The sequence below is a fragment of the Poecilia reticulata genome, linkage group LG19 (genome assembly GCF_000633615.1).
Source record: "Poecilia reticulata strain Guanapo linkage group LG19, Guppy_female_1.0+MT, whole genome shotgun sequence".
NCBI lineage: Eukaryota > Metazoa > Chordata > Actinopteri > Cyprinodontiformes > Poeciliidae > Poecilia > Poecilia reticulata.
The window spans coordinates 13,079,783-13,106,115 of record NC_024349.1 but is presented as its reverse complement, the minus strand read 5'-3'; the positions used below and the strand labels follow the sequence as shown (position 1 = coordinate 13,106,115).

The following is a 26,333-nucleotide window of genomic DNA, read 5'->3' as shown; positions in this document are numbered from 1 at the left end:
CAGATGTATACGTTGTGAAACATCTCACACCGGCTACACCTTCAAGCATGAAGTCAACAACAGTTACTCCCCACAAGAATAGTGGTCCAGTCTTGAGAGATTGTGGTGTAGCAGAGGAAAAGGCGGTAATATCTGGAAGGTGTTTTGAGGGAGTTTAGCTCAGTGATGACTTCTTGGCATAAAGTTGTAATTGCAGCCTACAGACACAGGCCCTCTGCAGTGTTCTCCAAACAGGAATAGCAATAGAACTGATGAAAGAGGTGTGCTTCATCCTTGAGATTGTTGTTTGCTCTTGGGAGGCAGTGTCTTTAAGAGAGGTTTTCCATTTCGGTTTGGTTCGACTCCAAAGATTTTCCGGGATGTTTTTAATTACTCTCTGGATATTTCTCTCTTTCTCTCTCTTTCTATGTGCTTCTTTCGAGTTTGAATACAATGCCAGAATATTATACAGCACTTGGAACAGCGTGGTAGTTAAAGGCACCGTTTCTATTATGTGTCCCTAAAAGGCAGAGCCATCGTTGCTCATGGTACAAGGGCGTTTGCCAGGCCTGTGAGGTACACATGTCTTGAATATCATTCCATCCAATAAAGTACTGGTGGGGCACACATCTTTATGTGAAAATTACGTTTTACAAGGTGAGATCAACTGTATGACGTCACAACTAGATAATAGGGGTATAATGATCGACCTAGTTTAAAAGTTTAGAAGACAACAAACAGTACATCAGATTTTCGTCAATGTTTTGGGGGAAAAATAAGAATCTCCATTTTGATCTTTTTCTCAGTTGTGGTAAAGGTGTGGTAACAGCGTGTTTTATGGAATAAATCCTCTTAACAACAAAACAAAACATTGAAAATGTTTCAAATTGTGTTATGGATAATCTCTGTTCAGCGTGGCATTACCCACATCTGTGTAAATATTTGGCGTCGAATGAGAGGTGATCAAACACTGTCAAGACTCGTCCAAAACAGCCAAGCAGCCCTTCAGGTTTAGGGTAATAGGAAAATCAGAGGCAGATGTCAGTTTTATTGCTAGCAGCCAGTCGTGCTATTCCCTCAGTGCTTAAAGTCAATCTTTATTCTTTCTCTAAAATTGTCAGTGTTTTTTTTATTTTTATATATTTTTTTATCTTAACCAGGTACCCAACTCGTTGACACACAAATGTTATAAAAATAACGGAATCATCTTCAATACGTTTTTACAAAACGCTGTCGGTCAGCTGGACCAGCCGTCTTTTTATTGGCCAACTCTGTCAAGCAACAAAACCCGAGAACTGCTTCCTCTCTTAATTCCAAATTAAGAGTCACAAACATGGATTCAGAGGAGTTTTAAACTTAGGGTGTTTAAGCTTCATATGTGGGGATCATTATGATACTCGATCTCATTTCACCGGATGAAGCCAGATGGTGAGAGCATCAGCATAGTGAGACAAACTTCACTATGATGAGCTGTATCGAAGTGTTTGCAATCATTAACATGAATTTCATTCACACTCACATAATCTAATAGGACTATTAGGTGGGAGTAATGTACCATTCAAGGGTTTTTCAAACACCCTTAAAAGMTAGAAAASCAGATGAACAAACAAGAACACGTACTGTGAATCCAGATGGGTTCTGTTTACCGTGCTCTTTTGCAAACCCAACACTTTTATGGGGACAAAAACTAGTTCATCAACCCATCTGTACTTTCTTGCATCTTTTACTTCATATATTCAGGTCTCTTTGTACAAGTCTGACTCGCTATAACATCAACAAAAATGTAATCAAAGTCTGCAGTATGGAAACATGATTAGCTATTTGCAATGGAATCCACCAGTGGGAGGTCTTTCATAGTCGTTTTTGTTTCATCAGCAATCTTTATATTTGCCATACCAGTCGACTGACCAAACATAACCACGAAAAATGACTTTAGTATAAAATATTCAGGAACAATTTAAAACTTTTAAAAAGTCACATTTCAACATTTTTTTTTAAAAAAATCTGGATTATTAAAAAAAAAATTAAATATTTGAACTTTTTCTGATGCAGTTCTACAAACCAAAAGACTAATGCTCATAGAAAGACATCCGTGTTGTATCAACTATTACTTATCTGAATTAAAAAATCTGTTCATTAAGCGACACCTAAAATTATAATTTTTCAAGATGCATTTATATATATTTACTGTACAATGTTTTATAGGAATTCCAGATTTTTGTTTTCTGAAATGATAATAGACCTTAGTGAAGTTAGAATTGTGCAAGTTCTAGCTAAACAGAATGTGCATATGAATGTCTTTCAAATTTGCCTTAAAAACTGGGATGGGAAACTAGTMAATTCTGTTGTTTTGCAAATAGTCCAAGTTAAGGCCCCACCTCAAATTAACTGACATTTCCATGAATTTATGCTAAGAAATGATAAGAAATGATGTCTTCATGTTGGTGTGGCTCCCTGGAGGTGAAACACAACAGAGGTTAGTAGGCGTATGTTAACTGAACACAAACAGTTGTATTCAATTTCAGTATCTCAGTCATTCCTTTGAGTTATTGTAAACTTAAAAAAAAAAAAAACTATCCTGTTTTATATTACAGTACCTTGAAAAGGCACTGCACTTGAACTTTTGCACATTTTCTCACTTAACTAGACATGTTACTTCTGAAGGCATCTGGTTGTACTGGAATTTATATTAGAATAAATAAAACCCATGCAACTTGACTACATGCAACCCAAAACATTTTGTGCTGCTTCGTGTTCATCTGCRACATCGTCAATAAAATCCGTTACCTTCATGAACTTAGCATCACAAAACGTAAGAAGTCTAAGAGTTATGACGACGTTTTTGAAGGGGCTGTTTGATTGTAAAGAAGAAAAAAGGACAAACGCACAGAAATTTTTCATGAACAGGACAATCTGTGAAGCTCACTGGCGATCTTTTTTTCATTTGCAAACTTTTCATTTAACAAAAATCCAATGGACAGCAGATTTAGATGAATGATCCCTTTGAATTGGTGGCAAAACATAGAACCTTATCGTCAAGGTTGCTCATTAATATGTCTCGCTGGAAAAAAAATTAATGAATAAAAGTAATGTGAAGGTTCCGTTTACAAATTGCTTTGATAATTTTTTTTCTATTCTTAGGGAGAGGTCCCAAAGCTAAAACTGTAATGAGGTAAAAGATRCATAGACAGGATACTATATTAAAAAAATATTTATATATTTTAGTGGGAAGGAAAAAGGCTGAATTTAGTGCACAGAGCTAATGCCATCACCTCATGTTTCTTWGATGAGATCATGACTTTGATGCATTGCAATAAGGGATATGAATAGACTTTTTGTTTCCGTGGTTCCTGCATAAAACAGAGCGGAAAGTGCTTAAATGTAAATATATCATGTCCGATATGATATTAATCACGATTAACTAAGATTCATAACTAAAAACCCAAAATTATAGTGGGAGAGAGCCCTTTGTGTGAATCCAAATGTTGTTTTTTTACACATTAATTATTCCAAGCTGACTATTTAATATCCCCTGATGTGATTGATAATCCTAGTGGATGGCTTTTTGTTGCAGCACACTTGTTTATTGGTCTCCACATGGACTTAGATTTAGTGAGAAGGGGAGAGGGTATTAAACAGGACTGGAGAAAGAGCTGACTCATGCCAGAGCCGCTCCCAGCAGTACCCCGTTTGTTGACAGCGAACTGAATCCGCAAGATCCCTTTCCCAGATCACTATATCAGCCTCCTCCCCATGGGCCGAACAGATAAATTACCTACACCTCAATCTGGCTGTTTTCAGGAAAAAAGATCCTCCCTTTAATAGCCAGCTCATGAGAAAGGAATGAGGAGAGGGGTGGAGGTCAGAAGATGTTCATGTGTTCCTGTAGTCGGACGGTTTAAAGGTGTCCAACTTTAAGTGACTTAGTTTAATGTAAGCATTCACTTGTTTTGGTATATGCTGAGCAATTCAAAAAAAAAATTCAAATTGTGATCAACATATTTTTAACTAATCTGGGTCAGGGTCCCTAACTGAATTCAGCTCTTGCTACATGTTGCAAGTGCATCGTCTTTGACTGAACCACTGCAACACTGAAGACAAAGCCATACTAAGGAAATTTGTGCATTTTTTTCTGCAGTTACTGAATTTGTAAGAATAAAAGTTGCATTTGTTTCATTAACTTTAATGTATATGGAGAGGGACATTGTAACTGCAAAATGCCTGATCTGAAATTACGCAGGTCAGGCAGACAGCAGAAATTATTTTCTCCTTATTAGCTCTCATAAGTAATCACTCAGCCAAATACTTAAAAAATATATTTATATATACAAGACAAAATACTTTCACGCACAAATTGGGATAATCATGTTATTTCTGCATTTTCAAATGACGATTAAAAAAAATGGTACATGTATCAAAGAAAGTGCAGAATATCAATCGAAGTTGTTACTGGAAGGTCAGATCTCAAAGTTGACCGGCCAGAGAAAAAGCCTGATGTTTCCACGTCTGTTTATCATCTCAACGTTAACGTCACATTTGACATATTAATATCAATGACTGGACAGCTGAGTACGGGTCTCTCAGAATCTACCAGGCTGGGCTGATACAACTCATTCATTGTCTCTATGCTCTGGAATGAGAGCTATTTTAATGAGCTGGGCGAGCCCCACTGGTGAAACAGCAGATCTGGTCTCACAGCAATTTTAAGTAGAATATATTGTCTGTTGTACCACATGGATTGCACATTATGTAATTCAATTAATCCCTTTCTTATGCCTTTCTGCTATACACCAAATAGCCATTGAGCTCAAATGCACACCGCGTTTCTGACGATTTCTTGTAACGTTTAATTGCTTTCCGAACTGCCGAAGAACAAATCCTCTCAAATAAAGCCAGCTGGTGGAGCTGCAAAACGTAGAAACTGCTCCATGCTACTATAATTACCTTTTTATCTGTACCAAACCTCAGAATGAAGAGCATTTATTGGTGTGATATTTATGCATGCATGGAATAAGCTTCCAAAGACCCAGAGTATTTAAATGCTGAACATATTTTGCTTGGGGGTGCTTAATTGAGCTTGATAAATATGAGCAATATTTATCATGGGATTGAAGCAAAATGGCAAAGTATGTTTAAAAAAAAAGAAGAAGTAATTTGTGCAGCAGCAGACCAAGGACGACAACTACAGGTATGTGCAAAAATGTAATAAGAGTCGGAGATTATGAAACATTGTAATCCATTTGACAGACTTTACAGACATATTTTATATAAATACGCTTTCTCAATTTGCCCAGTACAAAGCTCATAAATGAAATGAATATTTCAGTCGGCGTGACTTCTGAAGTGCACTTAAATGTTCACTAATTCAAGATATTCGTGCGGACCTGCCTAACAAACCATTTTTAGGAAAGGTTTTAAGCTTATCCATTATGAACGACTTGAGCAGCTCCCTAAAACGAAGTCTATTTTCTGACCTCTGTCTGCCTTCGTTCCATCAAATATGAATCTACCTGCAGAAAATGGGCCCACTCACCTACACTCACGGAGCAATTCCAGGTGGCCTAAAAAAATWAAAAAAAAAACGGAGTCTGGCTGCAATATCAATTTAACTTTGCTTCCTCAAGTCACCCTAATATTAGCACCATGAAGCAGAACATTCACATGGAAAGAGTTTAACAGAACTCCAGCGCTCATTTGAGATGCTTGGTAGCAATCCAGAAAACATCACACATTTTGTCACTGAAAATAAAAAGGAAACGTACCGTGAAGTTGGGAGGGCCTGTGACTGCACTGCCGTCTTCCAGGTAATGGGTTTCCATATAGTTACCAGCAAACAGCCCCCTGGGAAGTAAGAATAAGAAAACAAACACTTACGATTGACCTCAAGGGGCTTCATCAAACACGAAGGAATCAATAATCATGCCTTAAACCGTCCCAACACCGAGGTCCCTGCATGGAAGATAAACCATCTGATGCAATTTAACACTTAAACCCGCTTTAGGATTGCATAAATGAATCCAAGCAGCTGTGGGCATGGAGAAGGAAAACAGATTTAAAACAAGGCCTGTAGTGTTATTTTTGATTAAAAACCTTTCCACGGCTTTGTGCACACACCATGACAAAACATTCAATATCAATCAATAACTCATTCCATGATACAACAGAACAGAAAGGAGTTCAGACGCTGTTGACAAAATGCTAAAGAAATTGGGGGGGAAAAAATTGCTTTCATTTGCAAGTTTAAACTAATTGGTGGTTAGACTTTAAATAGACTTAATGCGATTCTCAATTTGACTTCGTTCTTGTTAACAGATGTGCTGAAAAATTAGCTGGTGCCTGGAATCTGACAATTTGAGCTTTGCTCAGAGCAACACTCCTCACTGTGGTACTCGTTACCACTGTTTTGCAGAGCAGGCCAGAACCGGAAGATCTGTGTTGGTCTGGACGGTTGAGGCAACAACAGCAGATTTTTTTTTTTTATGTATTTTGATGCCAAGCTGTTCGGTGAACTATAAACCAACATCAGTAATTTTTGAAATCTTTTCTCTGAGCTACAAGGAGCCAGTGCAAGGATAATAGAACTAGGGTGATGCGCTCCATCTTCCTGGTTTTACTGAGAATGCAAGCAGCACATCCTGGAGACATCCTTCGGGTGACAGAAGGCCGTCTTTGTAACCGTTTTGACGTGGCTCTGAAGGTTCATCAACCAGATTTCAGTCCTGGTTGCTGGTTTGTAGCTGCAATAACTGAACTTGTGCGCTGACTCTAAATCATTCCTCTTTCTGTTCAAAAATAACTTCAGTTATTCAGTTCAGTTATTATCCAGAGCTTTCTTTTTGCTCAAGTCTATGTAACATAAAATTGTAAGAAATACATGTTTGTAATATCACTAATATTATCAAATAATTGTGCATTTTTTGAAAACAAAACCGATTGGATCACACCTAGTTATTTTTGATCTTGGTAGGCACTGTGATGCTGTAAAAATGTGGTGTTTTTAATCAAGGTCAACTTGCCATGAATTTCTCATTCCAGCCAGTCTCATTTCTTTTCCAAGTAATTTTCTAAGAACCCAGGAAGTTTCCTGGGATCATTACTCCACTTAGAGTTGCTGCTGTGACTCGAGTCCTTTATAAGCTTTCAGCCGCTGCCTGCTGCCTTCTCAATCTGTACAAGACAAACGAAATGGTCGAGAGAAACTTTTTATTTGGATGAACTCTGCACACTCGAAACCCTGGAAGTAATTTTCACAGCAAACTAAGTGATCTAAATTTTTACCGCATCTTGATCATACTGGTGACTTTTTGTAGGACTTTTTTGTTGGAATACTCAGAAAGACACTTTGTGGTCCACTGGTCTCCTTTAAGGCTTGATCCAAATATCTAGCATGCAACATATCTTAGAAGAGTTGTTGAGTACGATGTCAGAAATGGATGCAGATGAGAAGGATGATGCAAGGAGCCATGTGAGGACAAACTCCAGAAGATGCCGCTGCTTCACAGAGCCTAATTTACAGAAAATAAGGATCCAAATTAGTTAGGATACACTGAAAGAATGCAGTCTTTAACATTAGTCATTATAACACGATAGCCTAATAATTAATATAAGACTCTAAAGCCGGTTTAAAATGCTAACATTTTGTCTTTGCTCAAAAAAATGGCCAACTTAAAGCTTCTCTTAAGGTGGCTGCTTTCGCTCACGCACAGCCTGGCAGCTCAGAACAAAATATTTGAAATATATTTGTAATATTTCTCAATTTTGTCCTTCCTAGATACTCGATTTGGCTAAAATCGAGTATTTCATAAAATACGATGAATACGGTGTACAGGGACTTCAAATAGAGGGGTGACACTGAATCAACAGCAGAAAAGAGAACAGCATAATGTCACAACAACAACAACAAAAAGTGTCGTTGTTTGGTATTTACATGCGGAATCCACTATTTCCACAATCAGTGTGGACCCACTGTGCATACAGAAAGCACATGTTCAGTGCAACACTATAGGATATCTGCAGATGTTTGGCTGGTGCTCAGCAGAGAAACAAACCTCTACAGGCAGCTGGCTTCTCTTACTGACCTCAGCACTTGCTCACATCCCAGCTGGGAGCTTCAGCTGTAACGGTCCAGGGAGGGGGTGGGGGGTTATTTTGTTTGGGAGCTGTCAGCATGAGACACAATGCTTCCCCACCCTAAAGTGCTTCACTGAGCCAAAGACCTGGTAATAATCACAGGATCAAAGCAAGGCTCTGGAGAAGGGAGAGCCAAATAAAATGATGCGTTTCTGCAGACTTAATTAGGGTCTGTGTTCTCAACTGGACACACAAGCTCAGCATCTGCCCATGAAAAACAACCCAGTGGGGTGAGTGTGTCATTTTCTCAGATGAAGGGGGGGGGAGTAGTAAAATAAATCCATCTTTAACTGCAGCTGTGTAATGACACACTAAAAATGAATAAAAAACCCATCTGTGTATATATTATATGCTTAACATACATGCAAATTAAGAACTAACTGTTAAGCAAATGTCAGGGTTTCCACAAGTGTTGCAAACAGTTTTCAAAAAATAAAAAATAAAAAATGGACCTTGGTGCATTTTTTTTTCATAATTCATCATTTCCTGTCAGGATGTCTAAGCACTCTTAATAAGCAATTTATGACCTGCGGCTTCCCATGTGCTGTGTAAATATGACATGAAGCCAATACCTCTTAGTCACTTCTCAAAATGGGAAATACAAAAAAAAACAATTAAATAGGGTAAATCTGGGTTGATTTCATAAAGCAGAAAGCAGCTTCAAGAAAACAGCTACTCTTCTAAACATTTCTATATCTACGCTAAGAGCAATAATCCAGGAAAAACAACTTTTTACAACCCTCCATTTTAAAACGGAGCAAAAGCCTTTGTTGATCCTGCAACCTTAAATGTCTAGATGCTAAGTTTGCAATAAGCTACAAGAAATGTCGCTGGAATGATGTACTTTTGTCAAATTATAAAAAGATTGAGTTGTTTTTTTTTTTGACTAATAAAAGTCAGAATGGGTAAAGTGGGAGACAATGGCTGAATATATGGAGAACTACCTCATTCCTGCTGTTGAAAGGTTTTAATAGGCCACCGCAATACTGTTTTTTGGAGACATTTCCTCCGCCCAAAGAAAGATAGCTAAGCAAAAGTCCGTTTTGACATGGTCAGACCAAAAAGAAGGTAATTCTGCATTTACCATGACTTCAGTGTTCTTTATGCCGGAGTTAAACTAAGCTGAGCTTTCACGAATCTAGTTTGTTCTTTATTGGCTCCCCATCCCTTACAGAACAGGTTTATTAAAAAACAAAAACATAAATCCCCTTATGGATATTACTTGCACTGAAAGTGAAATAAAGACTATAAAGATTTTTTTTGAGAAGCAAACACACAAAAATAAATAAATAAATAAATATTACGGGGCTTTGCAATAGACTCATCAAACTGCACCATAATCCAAATTGTAAAAACTTTCCAACGCTTCCCAGCCAGCTGACAACACTTAAGGGAATATCTCATCCATGCCAAGCAATGATCCAACAGCCACCTACATTATGTGCTGAATGCCACAAGCCAGCCGCCCCACATGGCCTCCTCAGCTCACTGTTTATCAATCAGTGGGAAGTTAATGATGCGAAGGGAAAGGGTGGGGTCACGCCCCTCCATTTAAAATGCATTACCCACAGGATGAGCCCTCAGCAGGGCTCCGTGTGACTGACGGTGAGCTGGCACTGAGGGAGCCTTTTGCCAATTAATATGACACAGAAGCGGTCTCACAGAGCAGGCTGCTTGACATTAAAGCAAGCACAAAAACTGAAAATGTGACACTGCGGGAGGTAAATATGTTTGCACTTCTGCCGAATGAACTCGTTTCCAAACTTCAGAAAACGGATAAATATTTGTAAACATCTCTGCAGATCTCAGGCTGTCGCAGACGCTTGCGGTCGATCATCTTGAAATACTTCATGAAGGAAAATAGGTTTTTAGGTGAGAGAGTAGATTTTATATATTGGTAATTAAGTCGGTGAGCTCACGTAACGCGAGATCCTCAATACCATCAAAATCTAAATGTAGCCAGGTTTTATTGCCATTTTTTTTCCGGTTTTTGTCTCAGCCTACAATCTTTTGGCATGGAGTTTGTATGCTTTCCCTGTGCAGACATGGATTCTGCCTGGGTACTCTGGCTTCCTCCTTCAGTCCGAAAATACTGCTATTAGGTTAGTTGGCTTCCGTAAAATTGTGTGTGTGTGGTTGTTTGTCCCCATCTGTCTTTGTGTTGCCCTAATGTTCATTTTTGTCCTAATGCAGTAATCATAAAAGTCAGAATGGTGACATAATGCTTTGAAAAGATTACCCAACCCCACGGTAAAACTCACTATCTCATTTGGAAGTGAATCCCGCATACGAGAGCGAGTAGAAAGCTCATATTTATCAGATCACTGAGAAGTTTTGCTTAAATAAATAATTTAGATGCATATTATAATTGGTGTTAGTTACAGTTGTGTTCTGCATACAACAAAAATAGACTGTGCCAGCTGCTAGAGTGTATCTTTTGCTGCTGCTTTGGTTTAGTGAAAATTGTGTGCTTTTAATTTTAAGGCTGACTTTTTCTCAAGTTCTTCAAACAGTAAGAAGTTCAGTGGTAAATTCACACTTGTACTGTTGTAACCAGTAGGAAAATTCAACTGCAGTGGTCATTCTTCAACCATAAGATGAATCACTAAAGTGTTTCAGGCAAAATATTGCAGAAACAGACAAATTTGCACTAAAATCTTACAATGTGCACAGAAACAGAAAGATACCATCCTTAAGGAGCGATTTAGACAGTTTTTTCTGAAAAAAAAAAGTTAATTTGAGGTTTAGATATTCCTTAATGTTGCAGCTACTTGGCAGCAAACATAACTTATTTTCTAGAATGAATAAATTAAGGCAGTAAGAGTGTGTAGGACTTCATAAATGTTAAACTTCACACGTAAAAGCACATTTATTTCTGTTTGTGGAACTTACGTCACTAACTTCTTATGACTACTGCAGCTGGCTGAGGCTACCCTTAATATCAGCGAACAAGTTAGGATCAATGGGAAGCAATTTTGGAGTAACGCACTCCGACATGTCTCATTGAACGTGTTCTTAATAAGGACTTCTGAACAAACTGGAGCTAAGTGTGATAAATGAGAAGCTGGAGTCCGACGGCGAGTACGAGGCAGGATGTTAGTAATGATGCACAGACAAACATTTAGACCGAATGACATCATATCCAAGGAGCTGCACAAGATGCACAAATACCTCTCCCTGCTGCAGTCGGCGCTACACGTTATGTTGAAAATGAAGGAGTTGTGAGGAAATGTGGTGCTAATAATGTCCCTCTGCTTTCATGTGGTGAGAACTTAAGCTTCGCTCGGAAAAGTCATGGGGGGAAATAGAAATTTTTTTTGCATGAGAACCCGCCCTGGAGCCAAAAAAGAGCTTGCCTCAGTGTTAGAAACTTCGCCTTTTTCCAGGAAGGGAAAAAGGCCAGTTGTTCTGGCTGTGATCTCTCTGACATCAGGCAGCGCTGGAGGCCTGTGCCAAGTAGAGCAGAGAAGCAGAATTCCCCCCGCTTACCCTGAGCTCAATGTAACTTCCAGCCTACATGAAGCATGTCATGAACACAGGCACTAAAGCATGCCAGGAAATAGGAGGGTGAAAAAGGGGGGGATAAAAACAGCAACCAACAAGAACAGCAAACGCCTCAAAGGTGTGTTTGGTGTTTTTTGGTTTGCTTTTTTTTGTCAGGTGTCAAAAAGTCAATTGCGCAAAATCTAAAGCTTTTCGTGTTTCATTTAAACCAAGCAGGATTGTTGGGCTCTTGTCACAGTTTCAAGTCATCATAACGGCCTCATTATGATTCTTAACACCTGTGTGGCATCCCGGGGATGGATAATTGGCCCGTGAGATGGTCAAGCGGAATGGTCATTATCAGCGGAGGCACACAATTACCGCGGTGACTGTCACCTGGAGATTGATGTGGTTAAGCCCAAGCATGCCCTGTGAAATCAATAAAATGTCATCTCTGTGCAGTGTCTGTGTGATGGATTACCCCCACAGGTTCTCAATTACAGAGACGGGATGATGAATACAACCCTGACAATGGCTAAGATAATTGGAATAAGGAAGCAAATGTGACGCTAATCTTTGATTAAGTGTGAAAATAATGCCTTGAGAAACACAAGTAATTTAGTTACTACAACTATATATATATATATATATATATATTATTGTTGTGTTGTATTTACTTAATGTGGAGCTACAATAATTTCATCACATATGATCACTAGAGCGAGAAATAGAGAAAGACCCAAGAGGAATTGCAGAACATTCTCTGTCATCTTATGTGGAGTGGTTGTTACAAGCAGTTTGAAAGGTTAACATTTATGCTTTCTGTGGACTGAGTCCTTGCAGGAAAACGGCCAAGTAGAAAAGTTTCAAAAAAGAAAGTGAGATGTTACTTTCTTCATGTTAAGGTATTCAGACTTAACATGAAGTTAAGCCTTAAATCATTCGTATCCAGGCCAAATTACAGTGTGGAGATGCCTCTAATTTTGCCAACATGTTTCTGCTCGGCTGAAGGAATAACAGCGTTCTGAAGAGATATCACCAGAATCTTCATTTCCCCTTAAAAGTTGGATCATATGCGTCATTCCATCAGATACAAAAATGTGTTTCCCTTTTGTCTGTGCCTCCCCACATTACACTCCTGCGTGCCTATTTCAAGTTTCAGGAATAAAAAACATCTTAAAGAAACAAATGATTTACTGATCGTTCGCTCTCTTCCTTCCACCCTTACAGTCACGTTAAAGATGTAGAGTCGGCTTTTACACACAGTGTTGTCGTCCCTCTCGTTTCTTCCTCTGTTTTCACTTGACATGCGATGTCGAGTCACATCTGGCTCTCATTTTGCTCCCCTTACTCTGCCAGAACGTGTCACTCAAAAGCACAAAACGCACACACTCACCGGTATCCATGACAGCAGTCAAACTCAATATTGCATTCACGTGCTCGCTAATTAGTCACAACCAGGCAATCCTGTCTTATTTCCGTTTGAACGACATAAATAGTCATTTTATTGCTCGTGATATCACTGATCGCCGAGGGCCAGGGGGGTAGGGAGGGGGGGGAGAAACTACTCTCATGCGAATAATTAAATGCAGCTGATTTGCTCTGTGTGAACTCGTAACACTGTATTTTAGGTCAAACTGTTTGTGGTGCATTTCTTGATTACAATCAACAAAGTGATATGCATCAAAGTTTATCAGAAATAAAATTAAAAAGTGGCTAATTTTGGCCAATTTAAAAAAAAAACAAAAAAAAAAACTTTGTTGTGTGAAACTAACCAAACAGCTTTACTGATGTGGATCACGAGACGTACGATCCTTCATCCTCCTGTCTTGTCCCATCTGCCTCCAGGGCTTCTGTTCCTCTAAGGCAGAGAGCGCGTCTCTGTTCTGGCTGTTCTTATCCCTCAGGGGGATTCTCCGGTTGTGTGAGGGGGTGTGGGAGAGACGGAGAGGGAAAGTGCGTCTCTTGTTGTGTGGAACTGCGCCTGCATAAGTTTGGCTGCTTCACATGATTTATGAGCGTCTGTGTGGGAGCGCGCACGTGTGTGTGTGTGTGTGTGTGTGTGTGTGTGTGTGTGTGTGTGCGCACATGCAGCCGTAGCCATAGACTGTGTTTGGGTTTCACACAGACAGAGTTCAAGGCTCGTGGATCATGCAATACATTCTGTACTTTCAACACCCATCAGTGAGCTGCAGTACACCCCCTCGTTTGATTTCATGAAGTCAGCGCATCCTGCGCTGGAAGAATCACAGGAATCGGTTACGAAACTTTGATGTCCTCCTCGAATGTTTCTCGGACACGTCGGGAAAAGGCCAGAACGGCCGCAGCTTGGACTTGCTGCTTTTTATAAGCAAGTTTATTTACGGGGTTATCCTTTTGTAGAAAACCTTAAACACAGAGGTATTCTAAATCCCCCGAAAATTATCAACGAGATCAAAGTTCAACAGCAGAAAAGTTTAAGAAAAAAACAACTAACTTCATACAAACTATAAGTTGAATTTAAAACTCAATTGTAAATATGCTAAAGTTATATATAATTCACATATAAAAAATTTTAAAAAGACCCCTGAAAAGTTTTCTCATTTTGTCAAATTGCAGCTTCGGTGTGAAATAGCTCAGGCTTCGATTAAACAAGGAGTGCCAGAACCACAGGATCTCAGTTAGATTTACATCACTGCCATTCTAAGATAAATTCAGGCTTTAATCTAAACCACATCCAGTGCAGCTAAAGTTGGCTGTTTAGGTTAAACCTTCCACTCAGCATTTCTTAGCCTCCAACAGCTTTTCTTCAAGTCTTACTTCATATTTAGCTCTATTCATCTTTCCAAAAACTTCATCCAGCTTCCCTTCCCCTGCCGATGAAAAGCATCCCAGAAGAATAATGCTGCCATTACCGTGTTTTATTATGGAGACCAACGCGTTTGTTTTCCGCCAATCACACCGATTTGCACAGAAGTGGAAAAGGTTCAGTTTTTGGCCTCATTTAACCACAGCACCGACTGCTGCATCGTCTTTTCAGTTCGGGAGAAACTTCAAAAACTGGAACTTTTATAAATTTCTTTCATCAACTTTTTATTTAAGGCCAGATTTGTGTTCACTAATGTTCTCCGAGGCCTTTTCAAAACACCCTGATTTATACTGAGATTTAACTGCATCAAATGTCCTACTTTCTAATTACACAAACGCTGATGGTAATCGTTTGCACAGGTTTTTATTTAAGGGCATCACAAGGCACGATAATAAAAGCATATAGATAGAAAGTGATTTATTTCATATTCTACGTGGCTCAGATTAACAAGCAGTCGTAAGATTTATGTACAGCTTGAAAACACACTTCTTTGTGTTTTTCCAATAATTACTTTCTTTGTTTGCGTGTTGGCTCATTGTGCCACAGGAGAGCACTTTGGAGGAACAACAACAGAAAGGTGAGAGTGAAAGTCATTCTTCGGTGCAGTCGGGTTATTAAAACAAGTTCCAGGAAACCCATTAATTAAAACGGTTAGCAAAAGAACTGGCCCAAGGTAGCAGAGGTCAAGCATGAGCTGGATATTCACGGCAGCCTTGTGCTTTAACTAATAAGCAACGACGAGACTTTGGTTAAACCAATAATTCTTTTCATGACACACACAGAAAAAACCCCCCACTACAAACACCTAAGGATGTTTGTACTTGTACACGCTTGCCCCATTTGGATTCCTTCAGCGAAATTAATAAATAAAGCACTTTTATCTGCTCATATAAAAATGACTCGCATGCAATTAAAGCTGTAATGGCGCCATTGAAAGAAGGAAGAAAAACAACCGAGATATTAATTTTCACTAGAATGTGTAGAAGGTCAGAATCTTAACATCTTTGCAAACGTCGCTGCCTTCGGGCGAGTCAGGGATAAAATGTTCCACAAAGGATTCAAATTCTCTTTGCAAATAGTTCATCAGTGTATCATGCATCTACTTGCAATAGTATGTGAAATGATGTCGTTTACAATGAATCCAAACAGTTTTAGTCATATGCTTACATTGAGCTTTCATCAGCTGCGTTATTTCCATAAAATATTCGTGTTTTATTTATTTCTATGAACAAACCATTTCCCCAAAAAGCTTTTTGATTGTACGATACATTTCTTAAAAAACAAGAATTTCTGGGGAAAAACAATAACTAATGTATACGTGTTCAATATAATAAACACTGACTGACAAACATATATATACCAGAATATGTCAAGTGTTCCCTTCCAAGTCGAACCTGACTGTCTGTTCTTGCACTGCTTCATCAAAGTTGGACAAACAATTAGAACAACCAGTACCAGTCCAGAGAGTCTCAATTTCAGGTACAGCATTCAAATTTTAAAGGATGAAATTTGGCTTTATTGAACACTGTACTCCAAAGTGATCAAATCTCAATCCAACAGAGCTTTTTTTTTTTTTTTTTTTTAGAATGTGACAGAATGTCAGGTTTGCATCTAAAAAAAAAAAACATTCAATTTATCCGGTGGTATCCATTTTACTCCTACTTTACTTCCTAAATGCATGTGAATTTACAATGTACTTGTGACCCCTTCACTAAGGAACTGTTCACGATTTAAAAACATAAAACAGTGTCAGGGAGTCGGGCTTTGATTCCTCTGGGTCCCAGCGCCCCACAGCACTCCACAGCTTCTTTATCAAACCCCGGCAGCTCTTGTTGTTGTTGGCAGCTTACTGCTATCATCAGAGCAGGAGGGATTATGGGATAGCGAGTGAGGAGGTTTACTACCGAGAAAGACTGAGGGAGACCCTTCTATGTGCCACAACCCAACTGGGAGTACGTAGACTCTATGACAAGATGACATATGCTGAGAGAGAAATGTGAAGGCTTGTGTGCAGGAAAAAAAGGAAACTGCTTTCAGATTTTGTCAGACAAAGCAGAAAACGTTCCCTTGCTTTTTCTTGTGTTCTGCTAGTAAGTCGCATCAATGTGTCACCCTCAGCCCTCGTCGGGAAATGAGATGGGGAAACCAAAAGCATCTGTTTTGTGCATGCCATGTCGATAGAAGAGGTTTGCACTTTTTTTTCCCCCCCTTTTATCGCCAAGCTTAACTTAGTGATGAAAGAGGTGTTTGAACTCTAACTCCTACACAGGTTTCCCACTATCGCAATTTGAAGTTTTAAATGAGTCACTAGCGCGAGGAGAAAGACGGCAACGAAATCGACCAAAAGTTTAGAGCAATAAGAAGTCTCGTTTGCGTTTTGTTCCGTCACCATTTAATTGAAGTTAAGGCAGTTATTTCGGTCCAATAACTTTTTCAGACAAGAACATTGCTCTCCAATAAGATAAATACAGAGTCTTGGAAAAAAAATATGAACAATCTCTAAGCTTTTTCACATTTTACCACACAGACGTCAGTGTAATTTGTTAGGACAGACCGACACAAATTAGGACATAATTGTGAAGTATAACCAATTTATGGTTTTTAAAAGAGTAAAAAGAGCAAAAACGCACAAAAAAAGCTGCCAAATGGCCATGTTGGGAATCTATAGCTGAGGTGGGAGAATCTGACAGGACAACTATTAGTTTTACACCCCACAAGTCTGACCTTTAGGGAACAGTGGCGGGAAGAAAGCTTTGTTGAAAGAAAGATTTATGATCGGTGTGCAACTTTTCATAAGCCATAGGGGAACACACACAAAAAAAAGGGGAAAACCTGTTTCGCTGGTGTGAGGGATTTGCCCCCTCCCTAACAGGTGCTGTTTTTGTGTTTTATAAATTCTAATTTATTTGTGTAAATGTATTGTTTTGGGAAGTACTTTGATTTATTTACTTGTTTTAATCCTCTTCTCTCTTTGAGGTCACCTGGTCATGTGTTGCCATGGAAGCGCGCCCATGAGCAGTGCTGACAAGGACCTGGTGATACCAATCAGCCTCATTGGGAAAATCCATTTTCTRAGAGGGAGGAGAGATGTATTYTGAATTTTGTTTGGGCCCAGATAGTTTTTGTTTGAGTTAATTGTAACTGTAGACATTGTTTAGGAATAGTTTAGTGCAAATGTTTGTTTGTTTCTGTCTGAAAATGTGAATGTCTCCACCCCTCCAATTAGTCCTGGTGGGAGCCAATCATTTAAAAGCCAGATGGTTCAGGTGAAAGGAAGTTTTCTTGCTCTTCTTGTTGTGGCCTGATATGCCATGCTGTATACTGAACTGAACTGAACTAAAGAAAAAAGAAAAGTATTGAGTACTCTACCACTGCTGGCTCCGGTCCGTTTTTCTCATGGGTTGCAAACCAACAGCTGGATGAGGCTAAAGCTAGTCCGTTTGCCCTTCGTATCCATGTCTGAAAGAAAACCAACACTCTCACCACCCTGACTGCACCATCTCTCCTGTGAAACACGGAGGTGGCCTCATCATGGTGTGGAAACGCCTCCCTTCAGCAGGGACATAAACAACGGGACGATGGACTGAGATAAATACAGAGACAAATCAGTGAAGACCTTCACCTTCCAGCAGGACCATCAACCTAAACATAGAACTACAATGGCAATGAGATGCATTGTCGCCACTGTATGTGGCAAGCTTTAAAAACGATTGCTGACTGATTTGAATAGGGTTGAGCTGTTCTGCCTGGAAGAATGGGCAAAACGGTTTCTTCTTGAGATGTGTAGGCCCTTAAAGACTTGTAGCTATGATTACAGTGTAAACTGGTCTGTATTGACTATTTGGGATGATTGCAAATGCATCCCAAAATGTTCAGATTTCTATTTGTAAAAAAAATAAAAATAAAAAAAAGGTTCAGAACTGTGTGTTCACTTGTGTTGGCCCATGACAAAATATTCCAATGAAATACATTGACATTTATGGTTGGAATGTAGCAAAATGTGAAAAAAAAAAAAAGGAAAAAAAAAAAAGCAACCCTAACCCCAGTGAATCATAGTCAAACAGAAGGAGTAAACATCTCTCCCATCAGCTGGTGGAGACATAATCCAGTTGGACCACATCTAATTGACCATCTGATGACCACACGACTTTCTCGACTCAGACTGTGACCCCACGTCCAGATAGCACGGGTCACAAAAGGGTCAGTGGACTGCGAGAGTGGGAGAACGGGATGGAGGACGCGCCAAGCGAGCGTTCGCTCCCGGCTGACACTTACTCACACTGTAACTCCAGTAAATCTATTAGTCTGACTGTCAAAGGGAGGATGGAAGCCAGGATGGAGAGTTTGGACTGATTACCGACGTGGTCAGCAAGAAAAAGGGGTCGAAAGCCTCGACTGCTTTTTTGTTTATCCCCTTTGGCAATCCGGAGCCTTACAAAAGCAGATATCGCTTGAATTTATGGACAGCATTTGCTCAAATAAGTGAAAGGGAACAACTGGGAGAAATAGAAGAGAGGAGAAAGAAAAATAGCGTATAGTACTAAAACTAATTTTTTGGTGCAACAAACCCATCCATAATTTTTAATGAGGACACGTTTGCATATTGCAGATCATACCATTATAGACTTTTATAGTTATTTCTGGCAGTTCATATCCACACGACAGATTATACCTTACACCTCTGCTTTTTTTCTGAAGTGTGAAAACAAAGCAATATTCCTTCAGGGCATACAAATCAAATAACTAAAGTCGGTGTGTGCGTTCACGCTCTACTTTCATAGCTCTATCCGATAAGCCCCAGGAGACAGTTATTTCATGTTGCTAGTCATTTCCCTCATGTCTTAGCACAACAATTTTGGCATTATTACAGGTTTTCTGTCAAGATGCAAGCCTACATGTTTGAATACTGGGAGCATATATGGACACTGTGCTCCGACACAGTGCTTGGTTATTCTCTCTTTTATTTGTAGCCATAGTTGCCAACATACCAGCGGTAAAAAATAACAGAGTGACATAGAGCTGCAAGTTTAACACATTTTGTAGGCTTTTTCACATGTGTTTAAAAATGCTGCGGTGAATAGATCAAGGTGTTAAGAAAAATAGTTTTCCGATACATCAAATAAAAGATCAACTTTGCCACCATGCAGCATTTGATACAAGGTCAGCTTAAGTTACATACTTTATATTCAAAAAAAGATACATCTCCATGTGCAGGAGCCTTGATACACACAGCCCCTTGGGGATGTAGTAAGCCATGGCTTGAGAGACCACCGCTTCCCCTGGATTTCTATAGAAATCTACTGGCAGGGGGGCTAAAGAAAAAGATCTACTGACTGGAGCTCAGAGACTCCTGTGGCCTGATGGGGAAAAAAGTCTATAGAGGAGAGTAAAAGAAACATTTTACTACACAAAAGGTCTCTTTCAAATTTTTTTAGTCTGTTAAAAATGTTTTTTTCTCTTTTGGATTTCACTCATATCTCTACATCATATGGTTAAATACAAGAACTTCTTTCACTCTCAAAAGCCATTTTTTCTTTTAAATTATGATTAAGATTATCTGTGTGCACATTAAAAAAAAAATTAAAACAGGGCCTGAGCAAGTTCAAGTCAAGAGTGTCTTGAACAATGTAAAAAAAAATTTTAAATGATGAGTCAAATGCATACATGGTGCTGTTGGACCTTGACTCGGTTTCCTTGAGTTGTACAGAAAATGGATGGATGGATGGGTTAAATACTTTTTCATGGAAAAGTATTCATTTTGAATCTCAATATTTTAGCATCCAAAAACCTTCAACACAGAAAAAAAAAAAAAAAATCAACTACTCAAAGCAACCTAAGGGAAATAGCAAAGATAAAGCTACTTATGCACTCTTAACTGTTGTTGCTCTGGGGATGCACATTTATAGGTGTGTACAATGAGAACCACAACACATAACAACACCCAAATGATCCCATACGTCTCTTAATGCTTTCCACCTTAAAGAGAGAGGCAAACTATTGTAAGACCTTTCCAGCGTGACTACCAAATTAATTAGGAAGATGGAGTCCAGCTTCTTAATTACAGCTCTAAGCCTGGAAATAATTGGTGCCTCTGAGAAGGTAATTCAAAAGAGGGAAGCTCCATCCAAAAGTCCCCTTTTGAAGGAAGCAGTTAAAAGGTGATGGCTGTGAGTGAAATGAGCCCATTTCTAAGGCCCATCTTTGAAAATAATGAATCATAGTATACCATGGCCTTGCAGCCGCAAGCAGGAGAAGAGACGGTACAAAGGACAGGGTTAAGTTTCAGTTCATTCCTCCTTCAGGTTTGACACGAATAAACTTTACAGCATTTTATATGTTTATCCATTGTAGATGGTAGAAGGTATAAAAAAAAAAGGTCCACAAAACTGGACCGATAAAGGGGTTTCCCCCAATGAATGCTGTCATTTTTAGTGTTTATGTTCCAAAAGGCAATCTTGAGATTAAAATCAAAGTGGTTAAGTGTCAAAAACCGAAGACAACTGACAGAAAAAAGAAAAAAGAACAAGTCAAGACTTTTACACTCCGACAGATATACAACATTTGACTGCATCTTTATTTCATTTCATTAGAGACAATAAAAGATTACTTTAAACCTGAAAAAATGAATTATATTATTTTGGACTCAGCTGTATCCCGTCAATGTAAATTTACAGTAATTCCACTCTATGCTCCCTTTAATATAAGATGTAAAAGACAAAATTACCAGATTTTATGTCCTGATCACAGGAGCATCAATCTCTTGAATGCATGCTATGCTTATTGGCAACTATGCCGTTTTGTGCCCTAGTACAATGGCTGGTACTTAATTTTAAGTCATTGCAGGTATTGAGGAACAAGTGAAGCTCTGATAAGAAAATCCTCCATCTGTAAAGCTTGATTGGATACAGTCCTTGCCTCACTCGTGGATTAATGGAAAGAGAAAAGTTGTTTACAGTTTATTAAACAGACTCTGTGTGGCTTAACTGTCAAGAACAACAAGAAGAAAAACAAGGTCGCAGAGTTATATTTTAGCCGCAGAAGATTGTTTTTTTGTGTGTGTGTGTGTGTGGTGTCTTTAGCCTTCTGTTTGCTTAGCTCCCCAAGACAGGCTCCTTCCCGTCTGTGTTTTCAGCGAGACGTGAGAACGTCTTTACGAAGAGGCGCAACAAATCAAAAATAATCAGCGGTTCGGTCTGCCATATGTAGTCTAACAAACGGTTAGAGAGTGTCTTGATAACGCATTTTTTAACCCTTGAACTTTTCCGCATTTTGCCATGTCACAACCACAAACTGCAGTCTATATGCGTTACAGCAACGCAAAGTAGCCTGCATTTATAAAGTGTGATGAAAAGAATACCTGGTGTTTTTTGTAATAGTCTGAATTTGTGCACACATGTAATTAGGCCCCCTAATTCAGTGTATTGTAGAAGAATCTTTTCCTTTCAGTTTTTTTTTTTTTTGGTTTTGCCTCTACCACAGTCAAAGTCAGCCTGACTTTGACTGTGCCATTCAATCACAAACTGCTTTCAAACAAACCGTTTCTAACTGATTGTTTAGTAGCCTTGCCCTACTGGAGGGCAAACATCAGACACAGGTCTTACGCCCACTGCAGCCTGAACCAGTTCTCTCCCAGTATTGACCTGTGCTTGGCTACATCACACTTCTAACTCTGCTGAAGAAAATCATCTTCCCAGTTTAATGTATCCTCATGTTTCACCGAAGGGAATGCGTGTCTGGGTTCAGTGTTAGTTGTTAATGAGATATTAATATTAATAGTGCTGCATCCCTCCAAGACACTTTTGGCCAGTTTTTTAGAGTCAATTAAAGCTCCATCTTGCCTAAACATCAGAAGATGCCTCATAATTATGCACACCTTGATAAAAGGGTGTTGACCTCTTTAGGCCACACCCTCCTTCATTACACGAACACATCACCTGTTGTGCTTAAATTAATTGAGCATTCAAGTGTATCCAGGTTCGGGTTTAAAAAAAAAACGTGCCTAAAAATGATGATACCGTCATAATTCTCACTCGCCTAATAATTGTGCGCACAGTGTTGATCAACAGCAGGCGGAATTGAGTTACTTATTGCAGATAAAGATGCAGCCAGACCTCACACTTGTGAGACGTTTTCTTTCCAAGTCATCTCTCGACGGAAAACGGCACATTTAAATATTGGCATAAAGACATCTGGAGTTGTTCCTTTCGTGTTGTTTTCCGTTTGCCTCACTGCACAATAGACTGCGCAAGATAGATAGCATTCCCCTAAGTGCCTTCGGGCTAAACATGATCAGCAGGAATACCCCCGAAGTGCAGGGAACCAGAAACATTCTCCATCCAGCTGATGAGCCAAGGGCCTCTTTCGCAGTGATCCTGTAGTCCATTACAAATTTGAGCTACAGATGGAGTGCATGCTGCATGTTTAGCTTGGGACCCATCTTGCATGCCTGGAGGGTGGACGAAACATTCAGAACTACAAAGCAGCAAAGTTGCTCAAGATAACAGCCAACTAACTGTCCCCACTGGAACAGCAGTGTGCGACTCAATGGGTTTTTTGTGTCTGCCCTGAATGCAGAAAGCTGAGTTTTTAAGGTATCTTAAATGGTCAAAGATCCGGGCACTCTTTACTTGATCAGTGTAAGTATGACCTTAGTCTTTTTCACAAAACGGTTCCATCATGCAGCCAGGACCTTCCTGGTTAAAGACACTGCATTTAAAAAGCACAATTTTTGGTTAAGTAAAATAAATGGTCTCTGTATGCTTTGTCCTGCAGACTGTACAGAACATCTTTCAGCTTTAAATCGCATCATCAACACACAAAGTTGGCCGGAGTTCTCAATACCTCTTTTTGCTGAATCGGAGGTGCAACAGGGGATTGCTGACCTCAACTTCCCTTGCCACCTCAGTCCTTTTAAACCTGCTCGAAATGCATTTTAAATGGTTTGTGAAATGACCTAATAAACACCCCTACAAAAAAACCTCAACCTTTATTCAGCGCCTTTTTGACTGAAAATACAAAGAGAGAGAGAGAGAGAGAGAGAGAGAGAGAGAGAGAGAGAGGTCGGCATCACAAGCTAGATTTGTTCATCACAACATCTGAGTTGTATTAACGAAACATCAACTGTGATGCAATGAGGAAAGTCTGAGACTTATTACTTTGCTACTCAGAAATCTGGGACAATTCCAGAAGACATTTATGCATGCAGCTGTGTGGAATAAATTGACCCGACCGCTTTTACATTAATTTAAGCATTTACTCCTCAAACGGATGTAAAACTAAGCAGTTGTCTCCTGGAGAGAGCTTTACTTTAGAAACACACCAGTTAATATGTGCATAAAAATCCTTTCAGCAGCCATTCTTTTAAGCAAAAGTTGGAAAAGTCAGTTCAGGCAGGGACACATGCTGACATTTAGCTCCAGGCAGCAGGCGCCCTTTGTAAGATTGTCCAGGGATGCAGTAGGAATATCTGAAGCTTAGGTTTCATGCCTCCGCAACCACTCATGCCAAGAAAGAAGATACACCAGAGAATGCACCGTATTTCAAGAAATGCAAGGAGTTTTCATCATTTTTAAAGCTCGGCAAATCTCATGAGTTCCACTGTCGCTACACAAACCAACCATCTCAGGAATAATCACTGAAAATTTTAAGTAAAGGCATCTAAAACACTCAGCATTGTGAAAAATGTTGATTCCAAGCGCACTGCCTAAAAGAAATCTGCCAATAACATTTTTACTACAAAATTAGAAAAGATTCTTATATTTTAAAAAAAACCTCTACCTACCTTTCAGTAGGTAACGTCTAAAAAAACATTTTAAACTGCACTAATTCGTAAAGGCGCAGAAGAATAATGATTATTATTTAAAGTTTTAAAGTTGATAAAAATCCTTCTTACCTAGAAAAAATTATCTGCATCCAGGCTGGTTCACAAGTTTTTTCTTTTTTTTAAAAAGTTACTTAATTATATGATTATGTAATTTGACAATATGGGGTCTTCCAAAATAGAGCTCCATAAAGACTCTAAAAGTTTTACTGAAATACATACATGGACTAGAGTTTCATGTTATCTTTCCTCACTAGTAACCTAAAAACTACATAAATAAATAAATAAATAAATAAATAAATAAATAAATAAATAAATAAATAAATAAATAAATAAATAAATCCCTTCCTATAAAATAAAAATTCTGGGTATTTCATATGGCAACATTTTTACATTTATCCCTAATAATCTACCAGTCATGTAGTAAAGATAAAATATAAAACAAATCGAGAAAACAGTATCCCTATTAATAGGTTATACCTGTGATTTTTATGGATTTACTGTTGCTAAATCCATAAATGTTGCAAAAGGTTAAATTGTTTTAATAGCATGATTAAATGTCTAAATTTGAATAATTCTTATTATTAATATTCCTATTCTTTCCACATTTCACAATGTGGCACCGAGTGTTATGGGTTTTACTTGCAAATACTGTTTCCAAAATAGAATATTAGTGGCGGAAAATACAAGACGCTCATTTATTTAAATATCCTTACCTTTTAAAACTCTGAGTGTTTCATGTCGGGAGTTGGAGCCGTGCATTTTTTAAACGAGCTCCGGTTGATTTCACATCTAATTTCCATCAGAAACATGGAGCTGTCATGCAACAAGCCGATCTTAATACTTGTTTCTTATGAAAAATTAACCAAAAGTTCAAAGGGCTGAGATAAATGAGAGCACAATGACATATACACTTCTCTGCTCAACTAATAAGCTTTCAGTCTATAAATAATTCTGTCAACTCTGTTTGGTCCTTGACAGTTTGTCTGTTTGTCTCAGCCTTATTCCTTGGCCTATTGATGTCTCTACTGTTGTCTTCAATATCGTCTATGTCAGCTTTTATTAAACCGGATTTAATGCAGACATTAATTCCTGGAACTTTGGCTGTTCTCTTCAATTCCGTCTGTCCATATAAATTTGCTGAACTCCTCTAGGAAATTTACCTCCCTGTCTGGGATTTGTTTTGTTTTTACCATATTGGGACAAAACCCTATTTCCTACATTATCCCCAACTCAAAATGACAAAAAAAGCTGTAAAAAATTCCAATGAATATTCCTTCAAGATGCTGATTAGCCATCATTGCTCTTCATTTTAGGTAATGAGATGACATCGTTCCTAACATGTAGGTCAGATGAAGCACACTTGCCAACACAGAATCATCATCATAAAAAAAACATCTGGTTTTTATGATATTTAGAAAAGCAATGATAATAATAAAAAAACAAGAAACTCTACATTACACCAAAGTGTAATGGGATGAAAATTAAAGCACACTATATATACAGAACATATAAGCCACTGTTACAAAAGTATGTAAGTGTAATGCAAATGTAATAGCAACAGCTCTATAATGTTATCTTCCTATGCCATTCACACACTCTGTCTGCACTGATGAATGTTCACTGCCCTTGTGATACCAAATACACAAGGGCATGACAAAAAAAAGGCTGACATGACAACAGAGTTAGACTCATTTCTGTGATGTTCAGGTAATAATGATTTAGGGATTTTCATATGCTAGAACAGAGCGCTGAATTTGGAACCCACGTTGATCTGGTGACCGTTGAATGTGATATAATATGCCGTTCAGTCAATCAGAATATTCTTTCCAATGAGGCTCATTTGACATATTAAAAGTACCTTCTGAAAATAGAACATTTTAGTTAAACATACTTTTCAATAAACCTAAATTTCTGCATATATTTATTTTTTTACTCTGATGTAATTTTCTAATCTTTAATATCATGTTTCCATTGACCTAAAGTGGAACATCTTCATAAAATTGAACATTGATAACACAGACCCCAATACACCCAACTAAATATCAGTTGGGGATTTTATTTAAGTTTATA

General features: G+C 38.6%; 1 protein-coding gene across 2 annotated transcripts in view; it reads right to left on the bottom strand.

Moving 5' to 3' along the window:
• adam12a (ADAM metallopeptidase domain 12a) overlaps positions 1 to 26,333 on the bottom strand; it is a 120,199-nt gene that overhangs the window by 67,377 nt on the left and 26,489 nt on the right. For both annotated transcript variants that reach the window (XM_008437120.2, XM_008437119.2), the window contains exon 4: positions 5,742 to 5,820. In XM_008437120.2, coding sequence (XP_008435342.1) covers positions 5,742 to 5,820 — 79 coding nt within the window. The remainder of the gene's footprint in view (positions 1 to 5,741; positions 5,821 to 26,333) is intronic.